Here is a 21413-nt window from a genome sequence, read left to right as displayed (position 1 = left end):
ATCCACAAGTGTGTTTTTTCCTTGTCCTTGCACAATAGAATACTTATGGGGGGGTGTGATCCAGGCTCACACAGATGGGGCCCACCACCCACACATGCAGTTCAACACGGATCCGACCTTGGGTCAGGCGTCCATCTGAAGGGACTGCAGGGCAATGTCTCTATAACCAAATTCCCAATGCCACCCCCAATCCAAAAGGTCTGAAAAAGCACTGTCATCACATCCTGAGGCTGAGACCTGTCTTAATCTGTTCTGGCTGCTGTAACAAAATACCTCAGTTTGGATGGCGTGTTTACAACAGAAGTTTGTTTTTCGCAGTTCCGGAGGCTGGGAGTCCAAGACCAAGGTGGCAGCAGGACTGAGCTCTGGTGAAGGCCCTCTCGCAGGTTGCAGATGGCCAACTCCACATTACATCCTCACATGGTGGAAGAGGGTAAGGGATCTCTCTAGAGACTCTTTTATAGGGACATTAATCCCGTTCGTCCTGACCTAGTCACTAAAATACCATCACATATGGACTGGAAGAACATTCGGACCACAGCAGAGACCACCACCACCACTGCCCATCCTGTCTAACTAGGAAACCCTGGTCTGAGATTACCACTGAAGCATTATTATGTGTGGTTCCTTTAAACACCGATTAGTCCATTAAACTGTATTTCACATAGGAGTCTTTCACGCTTCACCAAAGCAACGCATTTCTGGTCCATCGAGTCTCCTGCAGAACTGAGTCCACGCGAGATGCAAACACACGAACCCAGGTCAGAGAGAGAGGGATTCTTAGCAAGAGCTTAGGGTTATTTGATCCTTCCATGCATAGGGTGAAACTTAGGCAGGAAATCCCAAAAAATTTTCCTACATTCATATAAAATAAGCACAGTTCAAGGAAGGAGAAAGAAAGCATGACTCACCTAGGCCATGGCTTTCAGAAAAGCAAGGACCATTGAGTCTCCTTCAGGTTCCTCTCCTGGGGAAGGGTGAGTCCTGACAAGGCAGAACCAAGGAGGAAATAAAACATGAACAGTCAGGCTTGCCTCCCAAAACAGGTTGCAATTCTCTTCTTCTCTCATCTCATGTCCACCTTCCAATGTTCATGAAAATACTGTGCATTTTGGACAGACTTCGAACACATACCCCACTCCCAAATTCTGCTCCTCCCATGTTACTTGTCCTGCATGATTATAATTTTAATTCTTGGGACACCTGGGTGGCTCAGTAGGTTAAGCATCTGCCGTCCACTCAGGTCATGATCTCAGGGTCCTGTCACTGAGTCCCACATCAGGCTCCCTGCTCAGTGGGGAGCTGCTTCTTCTCTCTCTCCCTGTGTTGCTCTCCCTACTTGTACTGTCAAACAAAAATTTAAAATGTTAAAAAAAATTAAAAGGGGGCACCTGGGTGGCTCAGTGATTTAGGCCTCTGCCTTTCGCTCAGGTCGTGATCCCAGCATCCTGGGATCGAGCCCCGCATCGGGCTCTCTGCTTGGCAGGGAGCCTGCTTCCTCCTCTCTCTCTCTCTCTATGCCTGCCTCTCTCCCTACTTGTGATCTCTATCTGTCAAATAAATAAAATCTTTAAAAAAAATTAAAAGATTTTATTTATTTGAGACAGAGAGCAAGGGAGCACAGAGGGAGAGAGAGAAGCAGACTCCCCACTGAGCAGAGAGCCCAATGTGGGGCTCGATCCCAAGACCCCGAGATCATAATCTGAGCCTAAGGCAGAAGCTTAACTGATTAAACCGTCTAGGCACCACTACCTGAGTATATTTAAGTTGAAATGGAAATCATGAGTGGGTCTGGCAGAAAGTAATGTAGGCATCAAATAAATGACATAAGAGCAAAACTAAAGGCTTCAGACTCAGTTTATGTTAGTGAAATGGAGGAAATGTGAAAGGATAAGCTGTGAAGGAAAGGAGAAAGAAAGCAAGAGCGTTCTCTTCTTGGAGGAGAGTGGCAAAGGCAATTAATGGTGGGTGAGGAGGTTTAATATTGCTTTCGTTCTGCCCAAATAATGATTAAGAATGGGGAGAGGGACACCTGGGTGGCTCAATTGGTTAAGCAACAGCCTTCAGCTCAGGTCATGATCTTGGGAGTCCTGGGATCGAGTCCTGCATCGGGCTCCCTGCTCAGCGGGAAGTCTGCTTCTCCCTCTGACCCTTTCTCCTCTCTCACTCTCTCTCAAATAAATAACCTAAAAGAAGAAGAAGAAAAAGAAAAGAAAAGGGAGATAACCACTACCTAAGCACAGTGGGACATTCCAACTTAGCAAAAGGGGAAATAATCAGGCAACATAAGGAAAGGGAAAGACCAAAATAACACAGATAGGACATACAATGTAAAATGAAAGAGATGAGGTTGAATTACATCAAAATGTGAATTTTAGGGGTGCCTGGGTGGCTCAGTGGGTTAAAGCCTCTGCCTTCGGCTCAGGTCACGATCTCAGGGTCCTGGCATCAAGCTCTGCATCAGGATCTCTGCTCAGTGGGGAGCCTGCTTCCCCCTCTCTCTGCCTGCCTCTCTGCCTACTTGTGATCTGTCAAATAAATAAAATCTTTTTAAAAAATGAATTTTATACCAAAAAAATCATACTTTGAATTTTTAAAAATCAGCTGTTTCTTTTTTCCAGTTTTAAGAAATAACTGAAATGACAGGGGTTGAAAATAAGGGATGAGCAAAAATGTACCAGGTGAACAAAGACAAATCATTATTAGTAGTGTTACCCAGTATGGAAATAAAATGCCAAAGGATCTCACTAGGCCAGGGTTGGCAAACTTTTTATCTGAAGGGCCAGTCAATATAGACTTTGTGGTTAGTCTTTGTTGCAACCACTCAGTTGTGCTGTTGCAAAAGCAACAGTGCAAAAGCAGTAGAAGATGTGTAAATAAATGAGCATGGCTGTGTTCCAATAAAGCTTTATTTATAAAACAGGCAGCAGGCCAGATTTGGTTTGTCAACCCCTACACTTGGCAGAGTAGGATATTATATAATGATAAAAGGTACAATTCATCAATAGAGGTCAAGTTGCAGGTCTTTAAAAATCCAGCAACATAAATTAAAAAGTAAAAATCTGTGAAAATTCAAGATTTGGGTTTAAAAAATTAATTTTAGGAAATTCTGATCCAGTGTACCAAATTACCTAAGAACCTGGAGGATTTTATCATTATAGTTCACTGGCTTAAACAGAATCTTATAACCAAGAAAAGTAGAATATATACTCTTTTTCAGTGTTACAGAATATATACAAAAATCCATCCTCTATCTAGCCACCAGGAGAAATGTCAAATTCAAAGAAGTAGGTATTTTCAGGCCACATTTACCAATCATAGTAAAATAAAATTTGAAGTTACATAATTTAGGATGGTTTTGGCTACATGTTTACAAAACAACTAAAAGTAATTTCAGCAATGAAGGGTTTTTTTTGTTGTTGTTGTTTTTGTTTTAAACATAACGAGGCTTCACAGAGCTCCAGAATTGGCCTGGTGGCTCTGGGTCAGCTTCTCTGAGCTCCTCAGTTTTCTCCTTTTGGTTCCAACATGGCTACAACAGCTCCGGGCATTATGTTCTCACAGGAGAATATTTAAAAGCAGGTGAGAGGAGAGGGAGTCTTCCTAATAGATCTGTCTCTTCTGAATGAGGAAAATCTTTCCCAGAAGCCCCTACAGATCCCTAGAACATACAGGCCATCCTGAGCTGCAGAAGAGACTGAAAAGTTCGCATCTGATATCATCAGAGTATAAGGCAAGACACAGATGCTGCCAGTAGGAAAGGGAATCGGGTATGGGTGCTATGTAGCCAACCAGCCCCTTCTGTTTGAGACAGGAGTGATGAAAGATAATCTAAAACAACATGGAAATCGAGAAGTACTAGCTTAAATTTTGTTTATTCTTGGGTCAGGGAGAAATAAAAACTGAGATTATTGTAAGATAACCAGTTTCTAATTTCATTATTTTTATTTTGTACCAATTTGTTCTTTCATCGCCTTAGTGTTTGGGACTGTCTTTTCTGGCTTCTTAAATAGTACACTTAATATATTTGAGGATAATCTTTCAGGTTTTCATGCTTTGCATGCATTTAAAAACCATACAAATTCTTCTGAGTAACCTTGTCCACATCCTACAACTCCTGGAATGTGAATCTCTCAATGGTAGTTCTTTTCATTATCATGCATGATAATCTGCATGATTTATTTCTTTATTAATCCAAGAGTATGGGGTAATCTGGCTGGCTTAGTCAGTAGAGTATGTGACTCTTGATCTCAGGGTCGTGAGTTTGAGGTCCACATTGGGTGTGGTGCCTACTTTAAAAAAAAAAAAAGTTGAACCCAAGAGTAATTTGGGTGGGTTTTCTTTCTAATCACCAAGAAAATTAAAACTTTTGGCTGTTATTGGGATGCCTCGGTGGCTCAGTCGGTTAAGCATCTGCGTCCAGCTCAGGTCATTACCCCAGGGTCTTGGGATCAAGTTCTGCATTGGATTCCTTGCTCAGCAGGGAGCCTGCTTCTCCCTCTGCCTGTGCTCGCTCGCTCACTCTGACAGACGAATAAATAGAATCTTTAAAAAAAAAACAAAAAACTTTTGGCTGTTGTTAAAGTTATTACAGTGCGGTTAAAAAATGTGATCCTGTAATATGTCAGAGACGAAATGTTTTTCAACCTTCCCTTGCTTCTTTAATAATCATGGTCTAAACAATTTATAACCATAGATTTTTCATTATGAACCTTACGACTCAGGATAAAGGACAGCTTGAAGGCATTCCTGTTTGCAGTACATTTTTCAAGTCTTTCTCCAAAATACAAGGAGTAAGTTGGGCCTTGCCTAAGCTAATGGGCTCTCCCCATTGCTTCCACTGATATGGCTGCTTGCTAACATAAACTCTCTGATGATTAGTAAAGGATAAGTGCTGATGGAAGGCTTTTCTACATTTATTATATTCCTTTGGGTTTCCTTCTTACGCATTCTCTGATGCTGAACAGTAGTTGAATCATGATGTAAAGTCCTCCCACGTCCCTTATAGTCACAGGATTTTCCCTCAGTATGAATCCCCTGATGCTGAATCAGTTGTGAGCAGTGACTGAAGGCCTTCCCGCATTCCTTACACTCGTACGGCTTCTCACCCGTATGAATTCTGTAATGTACAGTAAGATGTGAGACCCGTTTGAAAGCCCTACTGCAGACTCTGCATTGGTAGGGTTTCTCTCCAGTGTGAATTCTCTGATGTTGCTTCAGTTGTGAGCTCACCCTGAAGGCCTTCCCACATGCCTTGCATTCATAGGGTTTCTCACCAGTATGGATTCTCTGATGTCTAATAAGCGTTGAGCCTTGGTTAAAGGCCTTCCCACATTCCTTACATTCATAGAGTTTCTTGCCTGTATGAATAGTCTGATGCTGAATCAGCTGAGACCGATGACTAAAGGTCTTCCCACACTCCTTGCATGCATAGGGTTTTTCACCAGTATGAATTCTATAATGTACTTTAAGATGGGAGATCCTGTTGAAGGCCTTGCCACATTCCTTACATTGATAGGGTTTCTCACCAGTATGAATTCGTTGATGTTCAATCAGCTGTGAGCTTCGGCTAAAGGCCTTTGCACAATCCTTACATTCATAAGGCTTCTCACCAGTATGAACTCTCTGATGTTGTATGAAATTTGAGCCAGAATTGAAGGCCTTTCCACATTCGTTACATTCATAGGGCTTCTTGCCAGAATGAATATTCTCATGTTGAATTAGTCGTGAGCCGTATTTAAAGGCCTTGCCACATTCCTTACATTTATAGGGTTTCTCATTAGCATGAATGCCTTGATGATTAATAAGGAAGTCTTCCTGCCAGAAGTCTTTTCTACATTCGTTATATTCGTAAGGTTTTTCTTCAGGATGAATTTTCTGATAAAAAGGAAAGGATGCTTGTTGGTTTAAAGTGGGTATTTCTTCATGATTGATCACCACTTGACTCAGATGTCCATCCACATTTCCCTGTTGTTCGTCAAACTGGCTTCTGCATTCCCAATCATCTTGGAACCTCGAGCACTCAAGTCTGTAACTTGTAAGGCTTTCCATTATCTCCCACTGTGGCAACTGCATTTCATAAATGTGCTGCTCTGGGGAGGAAGCCTGGCTATCACACTGGGACTCCGAGACTGAAAAAAACAGGAAAACAAAAAACCAAGTATGTGGTTTTTTTCCCATTTCCAGAAAAAGGAACTTCTGTAGTGAAAACCAGAAAACTTAAACCCATGATTATACCTATAAGCGCTTGAATGTGGCTGGGCAATTAGAAAATGGGTAAGTAGAACAGAGACAGAGGAAATACCATAAATTGAGATGAAGTAGTCAGAGGGAGGTTATAAGACTAGATCCAAAGTGTTAGTGTGGATCAGAATCACCTCGGAACCATGTGTTTTTTGTTTTTTTTTTTAAATGAATGTTTCGGGGCATCTGGGTAGCTCAGTGGGTTAAACGTCTGCCTTCGGCTCAGGTCATGATCCCGGGATCCTGGGATTGAGTCCCGCATCCAGTTCCCTGCTCAGCGGGGAGCCTGCTTCTCCCTCTCCCACTACCCCTGCTTGTGTTCCCTCTCTGTGTCTTTCTCTGTCAAATAAAGAAATAAAATCCTTTTAAAAAAATGAATGTTTCTATGAACCCCTGGAGAACACATACAATCTAGAGTGACAGACGAAATCACCGGGTGCCTGGGGCTGGGAAAACGAGCAGTCATGTGGAAGAAGCACAAGGGAACTTTTCAGGGAGATGACAGTGTTCTCTAGTCTGTGGTTACAGTTATGCCAAGTGTATAGATGAGTCCAAACTCATCAAAATATTGTACTTAAAATATATGCATTTTATTGACTATAAATTACACCTCCATAAAGAGATTTTTAAAAATGATGGGGAAGGGTGGCTGGATCTTCATCTGGCAGGGGGTACACGACAGCACATCCGCTTGCGAGGGGAAGTGGTAGGAAGGGAGGCTGGTCTCGCCTCTCCACCGGGAGCTACAGTAACACAGTTGTGGTGTCCTGCTGTGATGTTTTCTATCTCTGAAGTTCAACTGAATACCATGGCTTAGACCTGGTGGTCTAAACCAGCCTCTCCGGGACCTTTCCATTGCCTAAATGTGACCCTGGAAAAAGAAGGGCTCTGTTCCTTGTTTAGAAGATCAGGCCCCAATTTAATGGGGCGAGTTATTTGGAGCAACATTCTTTGCTGCCTATTCCGACTGCAAGGAAAAGTCAAATGGTGTACTCGATCCTGGTTTTAGCTATGACGTGCTTTCAGCTGCAGCAGCCTGTTTTATGTAATCACAGCAACCGATCCCATTTGGCTAATAAAGAATTAGTTAGAGCTTAATGCAAGGAACTGTGGGGAGAGCAAATGGGTGCTTTTGAATGTGCTTATAAAATGTAGCAGACAGGAGTGCCCAGGGGTGCTCAGCCAGTTATGCAACTGCCTTCAGCTAGGGTCATGACCCCAGGGTCCTGGGATGGAGTCCTACATCGGGCTCTCTGCTCAGTGGGGAGCCTGCCTCTCCCTCCGCCTGCCGCCCCCTCTGCTTGTGCTCTCTGCCAAATAAATAAATAAGATCTTTAAAAGAAAAAAAAAAAAGTGTAGTAGGCAGATGACCAAAGAAGACTTTATAGGAACAGGTCTGCTTCATATGGTGGCATACCACAGAACATTATTCACTTGGTTATCTGTGAAAGTATTAAGGAAAAACTCCTAAAATAAAAAATTAGTTTGACAATGAAACATGATGAAGAGTCTATGAAAGAAATATCAGTTTGTGGGAATGACGCTGCTGTCATCTCAAAAACTCGTACTATAACCCCAACGCGTCCATGTGAAGTTGTAAGAATAAGACTACGTGAAGAGGACACAAAGTATAGATATTTTTTTTCAGACACCATGTGTGGTTGTTCAGAAGGAAGGTTCTGGGTCTATTCACTGTGGTCTGGTAATTCTGGTGAGAGAGATTCTGAATCAGCCACGATGATGGCAACCCGTGAATTAGTGGTTGACCTACTCAATGACGAGCAACATCCGCCCACCATCCTTTAAATGACAACCAGAAGACCGCAGTGGAACATGGGCCCTTAAAGCCAGCCTGGCAGAAACAGAAGACAAATTTGGGAACGCTTACCTATGCCCAAATGGGAATTTGGTTTTAGGAATTAAAGTAAGGCACATTACTTGTTTTTTGGGCAATGTGGGAAAAAACCCTGGCTGCCTCCAAGAACAGGCCACTAAAAACACTCCTCTCTCTAGAACACCACTTTTTCCATTTTTCTATCACAGACATCTGACACAGTTGTGTTGATTTATGGCAGAGTATGATATTGTTTATTATATGAGCCCTTTCCCACTCATCTAAATTAAGCCATCCCTAACCATATACTGTGTTGGAAGCATCCAAAGGTAATACTGACAGTCACAATTTTCTGACTTCTGGCTTCTGTTCAGCTCCCTATTAAGTTGCAAAATTGCAACAAAAATAGTGAGGTCTCTTCTGTATTAACTTAACGTTTTCCTGACAGAGACTGGCAGAGTACTGTAAAGTTCATTACTTAGCATTAGTAGTCACTGTTTCCAACAACCGAAGAAATATGTCTAAAAATCTAACATATAGTCTCAGCATCAAGATATTTTAGTTTACTTGGGGCACCTGGGTGGCTCAGTGGGTTAAAGCCTCTGCCTTCGGCTCAGGTCATGATCTCAGGGTCCTGGGATCGAGCCCCGCATCGGGCTCTCTGCTCAGTGGGGAGTCTGCTTCCCTTCCTCTCTCTGCCTGCCTCTCTGCCTACTTGTGATCTCTCTGTCAAATAAATAAAATCTTTAAAAAAAAAAAAAAGATATTTTAGTTTACTCATATGAACCTGAAGGGATCCCAACAGTCAAAATAATCTTGAAAAAGAACAAAGTTGGAGGTCTCACACTTCCTGATTTCAAAACATACTACAAAGCCAAAGTAATCAAAACAGTGTGGTACTAGCATAAAGTCCAGATATATAGACAAATGGAAGAGAAGAGAGAGCCCAGAAATAAACCTCCATGCATATGGTCAAATGATCTTTGCTAGGGAGCCAAGACAACACAATGAGGAAAGGACAGTCTCTTCCACAAATGATTCTGAAGAAACTGGATATCCACATGCAAAAGAAGGAAGCAGGACCCTTACCTTACATCATATACAAAAATTAACTCAAAATGGATTAAATACCTAAATGTAAGACCTAAAAATGTGACTTCCTAGAAGAAAGCACAGGGAGAATGTGCAATGTCACGACATTGCATTTGGCAATGATTTCTTGGATAAGGCACTAAAGGCCAGGTAACAGAAGCAAAAATAGACAAATGAGACTGCCTCAAATGTAAAAGCTTTCATGCATCAAAGGAAATAGTCAGCAAAGTGAAAAAAAAAAAAAAAGAAGAAAAGAAAAAAAGGTATACCTTCAGAAAAGGAAAAGGAGAAAATATTTCTAAATCATGTATTTGACAACAGGTTACTATCCAGGATATACAAAGAACACCTACAATTCAACAACAAAAAACTACCCTATTCAAAAATTGGCAAAGAACTTGAATAGACATTTCTCCAAAGAAGGTATACAAATGGCAAAGAAGCATATGAAAACATGCTCAGCATCACTAATCATTAGAGAAATGCAAATCAAAACTATAATGAGATAAGGCTACAAAGCCATTAGGATGGTCACTATCAAAACAAAACAAAACAGGGTCGCCTGGGTGGCTCAGTGGGTTAAAGCCTCTGCCTTTGGCTCAGGTCATGGTTTGGGGTCCTGGGATCGAGCCCCGCATCGGGCTCTCTGCTCAAGCGGGGAGCCTACTTCCTCCTCTCTCTCTGCCTGCCTCTCTGCCTACTTGTGATCTCTGTCTGTCAAATAAATAAATAAAATCTTTAAAAACAAAACAAAACAAAACAGAAAGCAACAGGTGTTGATGAGGATTTGGAGAAACTGGAACCACTGTGCACTGATTGTGGGAATGTAAACGGTGCCATCACTATACAGTATGGAGGGGCACCTGGGTGGCTCAGTCGGCTAAGCATCCAACTTGGGTTTTGGCTTAGGTTGTGATCTGAGGATCAAGCCCTACGTCAGGCCCCTTGCTCAGCAAAGATTCGCTCCCTCAGCGCCTCCCAGCAGCTCTCACGTAAGCTTTCACGCTCTAAAAATAAATAAATAAATCTTTAAAAAAAGAAAGGAAGGAAAGAAAATGACAGTATGGAGGGGCACCTCCTGGCTCATTTAAAAGAACACGCAACTCTTGATCTCAGGGTCATGAGTTTGAGCCCATGTTGGGTGTAGATTACTAAAAAAGAAATAACTTTAAAAAAAACAAACAGTATGGAGAGTTCTAAATATAGAATTACCATATGATATAGAAAGTCTACTTGAGTATACATCCCAAAGAACTGAGAGAATCTGAAAGAGACACCTGAACACCCGTGTTTACTACATTATTCACAGCAGCCAAGAGGTAAAAGCCACCTAAATGTCCACTGACAGATGAATGGAGAAAAAAAAATCATGTGCATTAAAATGCAAGGAAATCCTGCCACATGTTACAACACGGATTAACCTTAAGGACATGATGCTAAACGAAGAAGCCAGACTCAAAAGGCCACGTATTATATGATTCCATTTATGTGAAATGTCCATAAGAAGCAATTCCATGGAGATAGGAAGCAGATTACAGGTTGCCTGGCTGAGGGGAGAGGGCAACCAGGAGTGACTAAGTAAGTATGGGGCTTTCTCTGGGCTGTGTTCAGGAAAGACACGCTTCTCAACACAACTCTACTACTACCTATACGTCCCTTCTGATCCCTCTGGTGACAAAATGTGTGCGGGTTTCTCCCTCACACCAAGCAATTCTCCAACTCTAGCAGATACCAATTGGGTGTCCTACAGATTAAGTCCATTTTCACACTGTCTCCCTGCAGAGAGCATCAGATCCCACAGGTTAAGAGCTCAGGCCACAGACCACCACTGCTCCCTTTACCCCCCCACCCCAGTAAACTGGAGGTTCCCACCACCCCTCCTGGGGGTTCCATCATTTGACAGAATGCCTTACAGAACTGAGGAAATGGTTTACTTACTAGATTACCAGGTTACTACAAAGGCTATAACTCAGGCTCAGTCAGATGAAAGAAATGCAGAGAACAAGGTATAGGGCGAGGAGTTTGGAGATCCCAAACCCTCTACAGGAACACCACCCTCCCAGCACCGCCACGTGTTCCCTGACCCAGAAGCTCTCCAAACACTGTACTCTAGGGACTTTTTTAAATGGAAGCTTCATTACATAGGCAGGATTGATTAAAATCATTGCCCTTCAGTGATTCAGTCAGAACTCCAGTCTCTCCAGCGTTTGGGGACGGAGCTGAGAGTTCCAACCCTCTAATTACAAAACTGGTTTCGCTCTCAAACAGTCCCACATCCTAAGTGATCCAGGTGGCCCCAAGCACAGTCATCTCATCAGCATACAAGAAGACACTTAGTACCTCAGAGACTCCAAGGGTTTAAGAGTCGTGTGCCAGCAGCAAAGGGGTGAGAACCACAGGGTGATAAAAATATTGTGAAACTAGATAATGGGGACAGTGCACAACACTGTGAATGTACTAAATGCCAATGTACTATTCCCTTTATCTTATGTATTTATTTTTGAAGATTTTATTTCTTTCTTTAGAGAGCACGAGTAGGGGGAGGGGCAAAGGGAGAGAGAATCGCAAGCAAACTGTGCGCTGAGCATGGAGACCGACGCAGGGCTCGATCACCACCCCGAGATCTTGTCCTGAGCCGAAATCAAGAGTCAAATGCGCAGCCCACTGAGCCATCCAGGTGCCCCTGTACTGTTCTCTTTAAAATGGTTTAAAAGGTGAATTTTCTTATGTGTATTTTACAGTACTTTTTTTTTAAATAAAAAGAGAATTTTCCAGGAAAAAATATAAATTACCACAACTGACTCAAGAAATGCAACATTTGAATGTTTAGATTCAATATTCAATATTAGGAGTTTAGTATTAGGAAATCAATTCATGTAACTCGACTTCACAGGTTAAAAAAAGAAAATTTAATATGAAAAGGCGGATGCTTCTTTAACCAAATAAAATCTCTCTCTTTCATTCCTAGATATATTATGCTTAATGAGAAGACACAAAAAACATTCCTACTAAGGTCAAGAACATGATTAGGATGTAAACTACCCCCATTAACAATGTTCAGGGTACTACATAATCAGTTTTCTAGTCAAGCAAAAGAAAAAAAAACCCAAGGGCTATAAAAATGCAAAAAGATTACCATCATTTACAGATGATGTGACTGACTGACTACTTGGAAAGCTCAAACTGTTTAAAATAATGAGAAAATTCTGGGGCGCCTGGGTGGCTCAGTGGGTTAAAGCCTCTGCCTTCGGCTCAGGTCATGATCCCAGGGTCCTGGGATCGAGCCCCACATCTGGCTCTCTGCTCAGCAGGGAGCCTGCTTCCCCCTCTCTGTCTCTGCCTGCCTCTCAGCCTATCTCTGTCTTTCAAATAAATAAATAAAATCTTTAAAAAAAAAAAATAATGAGAAAATTCAGCACGTTGGGTTAACTACAAAATTAATCTGAAGATGTGAATGGTTTCTGCCATATACAAAACACAACTGGTTGGGTTATAATAGCGATGATAGAGCCCCATTTCCAGAAACAGCAATAAAAAAATAATACCCAGCAATAAATATAATAAACCATGTACAAGATCCATACTAACAAAACCTTAAGACTACCAGGAGGTGGACATAAATGAAGGGAAAAACCCATCATGCTCTTAAAGAGATTAAAATCAATAAAAAGACAAGTTTTTTCCTCAATCTGTAAATTTACTGTGATCTCAAGTAAGAATAACAACATGATTTTTTTAAAACTGGTATTCTAATTTGAAAGTTCAGATGGGAAAATAAAGGAGGGGAGCCAGGAAAATTCTGAAAAATAATGAGGAGGAACTAGTCTACCAGATACTTAAAACCTTCAATGATGAAAACTGCTATTGGACACGCAGACGAAGAGATTAATGAGACAGAACCAGAAATCCAAAAACAGATGCAGAGCTAACAGAGTGGATGAGAAACGTGGCTACACAGATAAGTGGCGAAAAGATAAAATCAGTTAACAGATGCTGTTTGCATAAATGGATGACCACTGGGAGATACTGGGAAATGCTGTCTGGCACGCAGGATACCCCACAGGGATCCTCGCCAGCAGCACAAATGCGCAAGGAAAAATCACAGAAGACTCATGTACAATGTCGAAGGGGGACGTCCTCTTTGATTATGATGTACACCCACAGAGTCAGTGACAAAGAAGTCAGTAAAACTCAGCCCCTCAAACAATCAAACATGTGCTGTCAAACTAAAATGACAAACACCAAAGCAGAAATGACATTACGGTGTGGCTGGCAGAATGGCCTCCCAAAGGTACTAAGTCCGAATCCCCAGAACCCGCGAATACCGTAGCTTATACAGCAGCACATACTGTTCTCTTCTTCTCTCTTTTTTTTAGAAGATTTTATTTATTTATTTGCAGGAGAGAGAGAGAAAGAGAGAGAGAGATTGCACAAGCAGGGAAGTGGCAGGCAGAGGGGGAGGCAGACTCCCCGCAAGGAGCCGGATGCGGGACTCGATCCCAGGACCCTGGGATCATGACCAGAGCTGAAGGCAGATGCTTAACCAACTGAGCCACCCAGGAGCCCCCATATCTTCTCTCCTGATGCTCCTCTGCACCAAACTTCGCTCGCTCCCAGGGGCCAACTACCACCTCCGTGTGGATGAACCCACCGCGTCCGTAACGTTTGGTTCCTCGTTCCCCACCCGACAACCTCCGACAGTACACTGCATGTGGTGAAAAGTGTTTCCGGTGGGAACTTTATCAACCAACAACACATTCTTGGTCTCGTGTCATCCCACTTGAACTCTGGTTCTCCATCAGGGAAGACTTTGCCCCTGGGCAGCATCGGGCTGTATCCGGAACATTTCTGTCACAGCTGAATGGAGGAGGATTCCTAGCAACTAGTGAGTAGAAGCCACAGAGGCTGCCAATCACCCCACCGTCCACTGGATGCCCGCGCCCCACCCCCCTGCACCGTGTCAACACTGCGGAGGCTGAGGACCTCCGTCCAGAGCGAGAACACCCCAGGCAGAGGGAAAAGCAAGGGAGCAGCCCTGAGGCAGGACACGCCTGCGGCCTCAAAGCCTTGGCCAAGCGCTCAGGCTGCCACAGCAGAGCTAGGCAACTGTGACGGAGACCATACAGGGCCTGAAACATTTACTGTCTGGCCCTTAAGAGAAAACACTTGCCAACTCCTACATTAAAGGAATAGCAAAGAGGCTTGTGTGGCTGGAGTGGAATGAGCCACAAGGAGAGAAGCAGGAGAGGACATACAGAGGAAGCAGGAGGCCGATCAGAGAGCAACACAATCCAACAGAACTTTCTATGATGCTAAAAATGTTCCATGCTGCCCTGATATGGTGGCCCCTAGCGACTCGAGGCTACGGAGCATTTGAAATGTGGCTACAGGCTACATGGAGTGGAATGTTACATTTTATTTAATTTTAAAGTTAAAATTTAACTGCACATGTACCTGGAGGCTATCTTATTGGATGGCAGATAGAGGCTTCCAGGCCACGGTATTGATTCTGGATTTTCTCTTGAGTGAGATGGGAATTTGCTAGTAGGTCTTGAGCAGAGATGCACTATACCCGCACTGAAGTTTTGAGCTCCCTCTGGCTGCTGTGTGGACAATACACTGTAGTGGGCCAGAACAGAAGCAGAGGGATGGGGAGGAGGCTACTGCAGCAGTCCAAGCCAGAGATGATGGCGCCATGGGTGGAATGGTGCCAGTGGTATCGTGAGAAGTGGTTAAGTTCTGGCCGTATTTCAAGGTAGAGTCAACAGGACTTGCTGACAGACCGAATGAGAAAAGTCAAGAATGCTTTAAGAGTTTTTGACTTGAGCAAGTAGAAGAATTGAGGATCCAATTACTAGAGTGTGGAAGAAAGAGGGAAGAGCAAATTGTTAGGGAGGATCAAGGACTCCTTTCTGGACTTATTAAGTTCAAAGTCCCCAGTGAAAAGTAAGTGGGTATGATGAGAAGGCAGCTGAAGGGGTGGAAACACTCTGTGTCTGCACTGTCCAATGCGGTAGGCACCGCCTACCAAACTTTTGACCTGCGTAAGGACAACTGAAGTACTGATCTTTTTTAAAGTACTTAATTGTAATTAATTTAAATTATAACAGCCACATGGGGCCAGTGGCTCTGTACTGGTCAACACAGGCACAAACAGTATTTAAAGCATGGTAATGGAGAAGATCCTGAGGGAAGGAAAAATAAACAGGAAAGAAGAAAACCAAGTCTGAGCCCTGGAGAGGCTCCAATATTTAAAGAAAATGAGAAAATCCCCTCAAACGAGGCTGAAGGCGGTTTAATGAGGAGGTAGTGATGACCCAAATACACAGAAATGTTTCAGGAAAAAGGGAAGTGCCGACAGGCTACAAAAGACGGTAACTGGCACCTGACCTCTGAGTTTGGCATCTTGGAGGGAAAATGTTCTACCTCAAAGGTCCTCTTTTCTCATACACCCAGCAGACGGTGACCTGTGGTGCCTTCTGTCTTCCCACACTGGCCTCACTCACCTGGACACCGGCCTCTTCCTGCCGCTTCCTCTACCAGCCAGGGCTCTCGGCCTTGCTCCAGGAAGGAGATCACGTCGGGTTTGTAGACGGCAAGACCTGGAGGTGGAAAAAAAACATGCCACCAGGCTATGGTGCTGGGCCCCCGAACTCAGATCCAGGACCTGGTCAGTGAGCAGGAGAGGCGGTTGCAGGAGAGCCCAGAGGAGGACGTGACAGTCACCCGCGGGAGTGGGGAGAGGCAGCAGCAGCCCAGGGAGCTGCTCTTTGACCACTCTACAGGTTCCCGGAAACGGATCAGGAACAGACCTGCTGAGGGTAATGCAGAAACCAGCCGGCCAGGCCGTCTTACCCAGTGAGACCAGGTTGCTATAGGTTTCCAGCATCACGTCTCTGTACAGAAGCCTCTGAGTGGGCGCCAGCCGTTCCCATTCTTCTCGGGAGAAGACTACGGCCACGTCCCTGAACAGGTCTGACTCCTGAAACAATAGGCAGGTGTGTTACTGGCACATTTCAAGGAAATGCTGCTTGGCGGGATGAGAGGAGAAGGAGGAGGTCTTTGCAGGAATGGGGTGTTCCGGTGAAAAAGAAGGCAGATCCTGGAGTCCTCCAGTGTGAGCCGGTGACCAGAGAGGGCGGGCATGAGTAAAACAGTGTCGTCGAAATGTTTTTTTTGAGATTTTATTCATTTATTTGACAGACAGAGATCACAAGCAGGCAGAGAGGCAGGCAGAGAGAGAGAGGAGGAAGCAGGCTCCCTGCGGAGCAGAGAGCCCGATGCAGGGCCTGATCCCAGGACCCTGGGATCATGACCTGAGCCGAAGGCAGAGGCTTTAACCCACTGAGCCACCCAGCACCCATGTCGTCAAAATGTTCTTGAGCATTCCTTTTTCCTACAAACCCAAGCTCTGTACAGAGATCTGAGAGGAAAATGAAAATTCAACCAAGCGGAGTTTCCCCACTCGTGACAAGCAGGGTAGCAGAGCACGTCACCTACTCTGTCCTTGGTGTATCATAAATTCTCAGTAAGAGACCTGTAATTTCTCCTTTTGTACAATAACAACAGAAGAAAACAATTTTTGATAGACTTACCCTCAAATGTTCTATTAAAGAAATGTTTTCTAGTTTGGAAAATGAGATTTTCATGTACACTGAGAAATAGTTGAAGACATAGGTTCATCAGGGGCGCCTGGGTGGCTCAGTGGCTTAAGCCTCTGCCTTCAGCTCGGGTCATGATCTCAGGGTCCTGGGATCGAGCCCCGTGTCGGGCTCCCTGCTCAGCAGGGAGCCTGCTTCCCCCCTCTCTCTGCCTGCCTCTCTGCCTACTTGTGATCTCTCTCTCTCTCTTTGTCAAATAAATAAATAAAATCTTAAAAAAAAAAGACACAGGTTCATCATTATGTTAAAGCATATCAAAGCATTCTTCCTTACGGGAAAAATCGTAAATGAGGATTACTCTTATTAGTTGGACGATTTTCTATCAAGCGATGAAATGACTCAGCCACCCTCTTATTTTAGATGCAGAGTTTGGATCAGACCTCTGAAGGCTCTTCCAAGCTCTGCCCATCAGGATTCTGAAAAATTCACCCGTCTGGTAGGTTACCTCACAATGCCCTCACCTCTGTGCCCTTCTCGTTCTCAAGCTGAAGAAGCTGCTATAGAATGACCCAAATGCTCTTTGTCCGACCTCAGACAGGACCTAAAATCTGGCATCTAATGTCCCCCAGATACCCAGTTAAGCCTCAATTACACACCCAGTCACCAGTCCCTCCCAAAGCAGGAGATCGTGCCTCACACTGAAACTGAGACCAAGCAAGACCTATCCCCATGCTTTTCCATGTCATATCCCTCATAAGCATTCATCTCCATTTCATCCAACCTTGGTTTTTATTTTATCAAGGAAATGGGTTTCCGCTCCATCTAGCCTCCTGACAGAACAGCACACCATCAGAAGATACAGAATGCTACACAGAATGAACCCACGGGCATTGGTCAGAGAGGAGCGGGCAGTGGGAGAGGAGACTAGCTGCCTGGTCTTTTTAGTCCCTAAAATGGGAAGCTCCGAGGAGAGGATTCTTGGATGAAACCCAGGTGGGAGGCTTCACGATAAACAAAGCAAATATTTACATGATTTTAAAACTCACAAGGGACATGACTTTAAGAATTTCATGGGCTGATGTGTCCTCCTCCTGGTTCCTCTCTCGGGGAAGGGCAGAGTCCTGAGATGGCAGAGCTGGGGGAGGAAAGAGCAAACATGAGAAGCCAAGCTTGCCTTACAGCTCCCAGAATGCCATGGTTACAAGTCCCCACCTTTTTACCCCCCGCTCCCCACAAAAACTAGAGTTGGAACACTGTGGCCCTTACCCAACTCTAGGAAGCATAGCTTTAGCTGTCGCAATGAGACAGTGGCCCTTTCTTCCCACTTTCCCTAAATATCCAGAGAATCCCACCTTCTTATTGATGCAGATCTGTGATGGGGATGCTCAGTCCTGGTCCAGTGACTAAGACCACATGGTGTCCCAAGGCCAAGCAAGGCTGTCCTCAGGCCAGGGAGCACAGTCTGCCTAATCGGCATCAGCCCAGCCCACACTGAAGCCTTCCCAGAAATAGTAGACCCTTTAACTGTCTCATGTCCCCAGTGTAACACCTCCCTGGCTCCTTACCCAACTTCCAAATTCACGAAGAACCTTACAGCCCTACCTAAGGCCTGGTGGACATCACTTTGTGGACCCTGCCTTGAGCCCACAGAGGGCGTGTGGTTGCAATGGGCAGATTAGATGGCTCCATTACCATCAAATAAATGTGCTCCTGCACAGAGACGAACAGTGAGCAAAGCTGTGTGCACAAAATTTACTGGAAAACAGAACAAAAATGAGTACCTAAAAGCCCACAAGTAGGCAGCTGGTTGAATCACTGTTGGCAGAGCCTCATGAGGGAACACCGACAACTGTCGAAAATGATGTGGGGAAACGTTAACAAGGGTGTCTTTACGCTACATGAGAACATTCTGCAAAAGAGGTCAAACCCCTCACCTGGTGGCACATGGGCTTAAAAACAGAAATGGAAAAAAAGAATCCAAGTATGAAGAACGATGTCATTCAAGCACTTGGCGAGCTCGTCGTCAGACGAGCAGTGTTCTACAAAGGAACGCACAACAACGCCCGGCACGTTCCAAATATTTACCTCTACTGAAGTAATTACTTCTATTGAAGTCCCGGATCGCTCCTGAACAGGTAACAGACACTTTTTCTTATTGTGACCACTGCCCGAGCATTATCTGTAGCAGATTTATCATATCTTATGACACGAGCGACCCATTTCCCCGCTGTCGAACACAACTTGTAAAAGTACGAGATCATCTAAAATGGTCTCAAATTGAAGCCTGGGCTTCTGAACGAGTCGTGCTCAATATTTTGAAGTCTTTGCAACTGTTTGAGAATGTCATGAAACAAGATTTTGTTCCACATTAAAAAAAAAAAAAAAAGCAAAAGTCACGCGTAGGAAAGGCTGTAAATATCCACCAGCATTTCTGGGAGTCGGGGACCCTTCACACCCACCTAAGCGGTCCGGACAACCGGGCTATGAGCCTGGACGCGGAAAGGGGGCGCTCGCGGCGAGCGCGCGCCGCGGAGGCCGACGGGAAATGTAGTCCAGAGCCCGGGAAGCTGGAGACCGACGCTGGGGCGAGACGTTCGGGTTCTTCCCAGGCCGAGACCCGCCCGGCCGTGGCACCCGCTCCCGCGGGGACCCCGGTGAGCCTGGCAAGCTCCAAAGCCCCTCACCTGCCGCCTCCTCGGATTCAGGTGCCACCGTGACCACGCTCCGCGGAGCCCCGGCTGCGTTTCCTCCTCGATATCCGCGGGCCCGCCGCCTGGAGCCGGAAGATGGCGCAGGCGCACAAAGCACCGCCGATGCTGCCTCGCGAGTGGGTCGTCGCCGCAGTCTCTTCTGGGAAACGTAGTCTCCAGGCGCGAAGGCACAGCCGAGCCTCAAGGCCGGATCTCACCGTGCTTTGGGGTGGGCGGGGCGCGGGCGCGTGTGGCGGCGCCTAGTGCTCGAGGGGGCGCGTTGCAGTCTGGGGTCCCCGGGCCAGTGTGTGCGCGTCGCGTGCGTGTGTGCACGCGCTCGGCTCTCTGGTGGCGGGGCGACGGGCGTCGTTGGGTGTGGCTGGTACCGGCCCACGCTGGGTACACGCTCGTGGGAGACGGTCGCAGCGTCTGTGAAATGTCATTTAGTCAGTCGTCACTTCCGCGGAGCAGTCGTTTTACCAGAAGGTTCTGAGGAGGGAAAAAGCCCGGGCTGATCTGAGAGCTACTTTTTTTTTTTTTTAAAGATTTTATTTACTTATTAGACAAAGATGACAAGTAGGCAGAGAGGCAGGCAGAGAGAGAGAGAGGAGGAAGCAGACTCCCCGCCGAGCGGAGAGCCCGATGCGGGGCTCGATCCCAGGACCCTGAGATCATGACCTGAGCCGAAGGCAGTGGCTTAACCCACGGAGCCACCCAGGCGCCCCTGAGCGCTACTTTTACCCGTTACCGTCTGTTTCCAAGCAAACGTGGTTCAGGAAGGAGAGCGCGGGGTGAGCCGAAAGGCTCCAGACCCCGTTTTCACCGTCGATTTTAGCGATCCCCGCGCCGGTGTGGGCCGTGGAGAGCCGCAGTCCCGCCCATCCCCGCGCGTCCGCCAGAGCTGTCGAGCCTCCCGCTGGGGGTGGCAGCTCGGTCACGTCCTCTGGCGCTGCGCGCAGCTCGACTTAGGCGTGAGGAAGCGGGAGAAGCCCCGGGTGTTTGCGCAGCGGAGCCCCCGCGGTCGCGCGTGGCGGGGCTGCCCGCGCGCTGCTCGCCCGGCCCGGGAGGCGCCCGAGGAACGAGGCCTCCTTCCCGTCCGCGCTGTCCCCGAGCCGCCGGAGTCAGGCGCTCCCGCGCAGGTGCTGGCCTTGTTGCTCTTAGGACACGTCCTAGTGACGTGTCGCTGGCAAGTGAATGACACGACGGGATGACAGGTGCGTCCTCCGCTCCGAAGCGTCTGCGTCGTCGCACACTTCCCGGGGGTCCGCTCCCCTGAGTTAACCTGGAAGCTCAGCTCGAGCGCAGTAAAAGTGCCGCCGTGTTTTCCCGCTCGGAGGTGCACACGCGGCGGTAATAAAACGCTGGGTGCCAGGAGTCCTCTGCCAGAGAGAAGCCGGACGGTGAGCGGACCCTGCCAGGGGCTGCCGCGTGCTAGGGGCGCCTGCCAGCCGGTCAGAGCATCCTGTCCCCTCCTGACCTCCGCGCGGCGAGTGCGAGCCCCACGCCCAGGGTAGACATTGCTTCTGGATAAGAATCTCAGGGGCGCCTGCGTGGCTCAGTCAGTTAAGCCTGTACCTTTGGCTCAGGTCGTGATCCTGGGGTCCTGGGATCGAGTCCCGAGTCGGACTCCCTGCTCAGGGGGGATCCCGTTTCTCCCTGTGTGTGCGCTCATCTCTCTCTCTCTCCCCCTCAAAATCTTTTTTTAATAAAATATTGAAAAAAATAAAGCATTCTAAAAACTTTGCCTAATTTAGATGAATGGATAAAGAAGGGGTGGGATATGTACAATAACGGAATATTACTTGGCCATTAAAAAGAATGAAACCTTGGGGCGCCTGGGTGGCTCAGTCATTAAGCCTCTGCCTTCGGTTCAGGACACGATCGCAGGGTCCTGGGACCCAGCGCTGCATCGGGCTCCCTGCTCAGTGGGAAGCCTGCTTCTCCCTCTCTCAC

General features: G+C 46.1%; 1 protein-coding gene across 3 annotated transcripts; it reads right to left on the bottom strand.

Annotated features, from left to right (window-relative positions):
• Positions 1-2953: 2953 nt before the first annotated feature.
• Positions 2954-19541, bottom strand: ZNF582 (zinc finger protein 582). 3 transcript variants are annotated; one of them, XM_045987594.1, is made up of 6 exons: positions 19455-19541; positions 18552-18619; positions 17817-17905; positions 16025-16151; positions 15676-15771; positions 2954-6131 (listed from the first exon to the last, which is right to left on the bottom strand). In XM_045987594.1, exons 3-6 carry the CDS (start codon positions 17823-17825, stop codon positions 4810-4812), a joined length of 1554 nt encoding a protein of 517 aa, XP_045843550.1. In that variant the 5' UTR covers positions 17826-17905; positions 18552-18619; positions 19455-19541; the 3' UTR covers positions 2954-4809. The 3 variants fall into 3 exon arrangements, with proteins under 3 accessions (XP_045843550.1, XP_045843549.1, XP_045843551.1); XM_045987593.1 differs by lacking the exon at positions 18552-18619 and having other exon boundaries at positions 2955-6131; positions 19455-19528; XM_045987595.1 differs by lacking the exons at positions 2954-6131; positions 18552-18619 and adding an exon at positions 14202-14788 and having other exon boundaries at positions 19455-19528.
• Between the last annotated feature and the right edge of the window lie 1872 nt (positions 19542-21413).

Source organism: Meles meles, chromosome 19 (genome assembly GCF_922984935.1).
Source record: "Meles meles chromosome 19, mMelMel3.1 paternal haplotype, whole genome shotgun sequence".
Taxonomy (NCBI): Eukaryota; Metazoa; Chordata; class Mammalia; order Carnivora; family Mustelidae; genus Meles; species Meles meles.
The sequence above is the reverse complement of the archived record's forward strand: the minus strand, read 5'-3'. Positions and strand labels throughout refer to the sequence as shown.

Coding starts and splice junctions, on each gene's coding strand:
- ZNF582 (XM_045987594.1), bottom strand. Junction 15,772..16,024: donor TAGCAACCTGGTCTCACTGG/GTAAGACGGCCT, acceptor TTCCACCTCCAG/GTCTTGCCGTCTACAAACCC. Junction 6,132..15,675: donor AGGAAGAGGCCGGTGTCCAG/GTGAGTGAGGCC, acceptor TGTTTTTTTCAG/TCTCGGAGTCCCAGTGTGAT.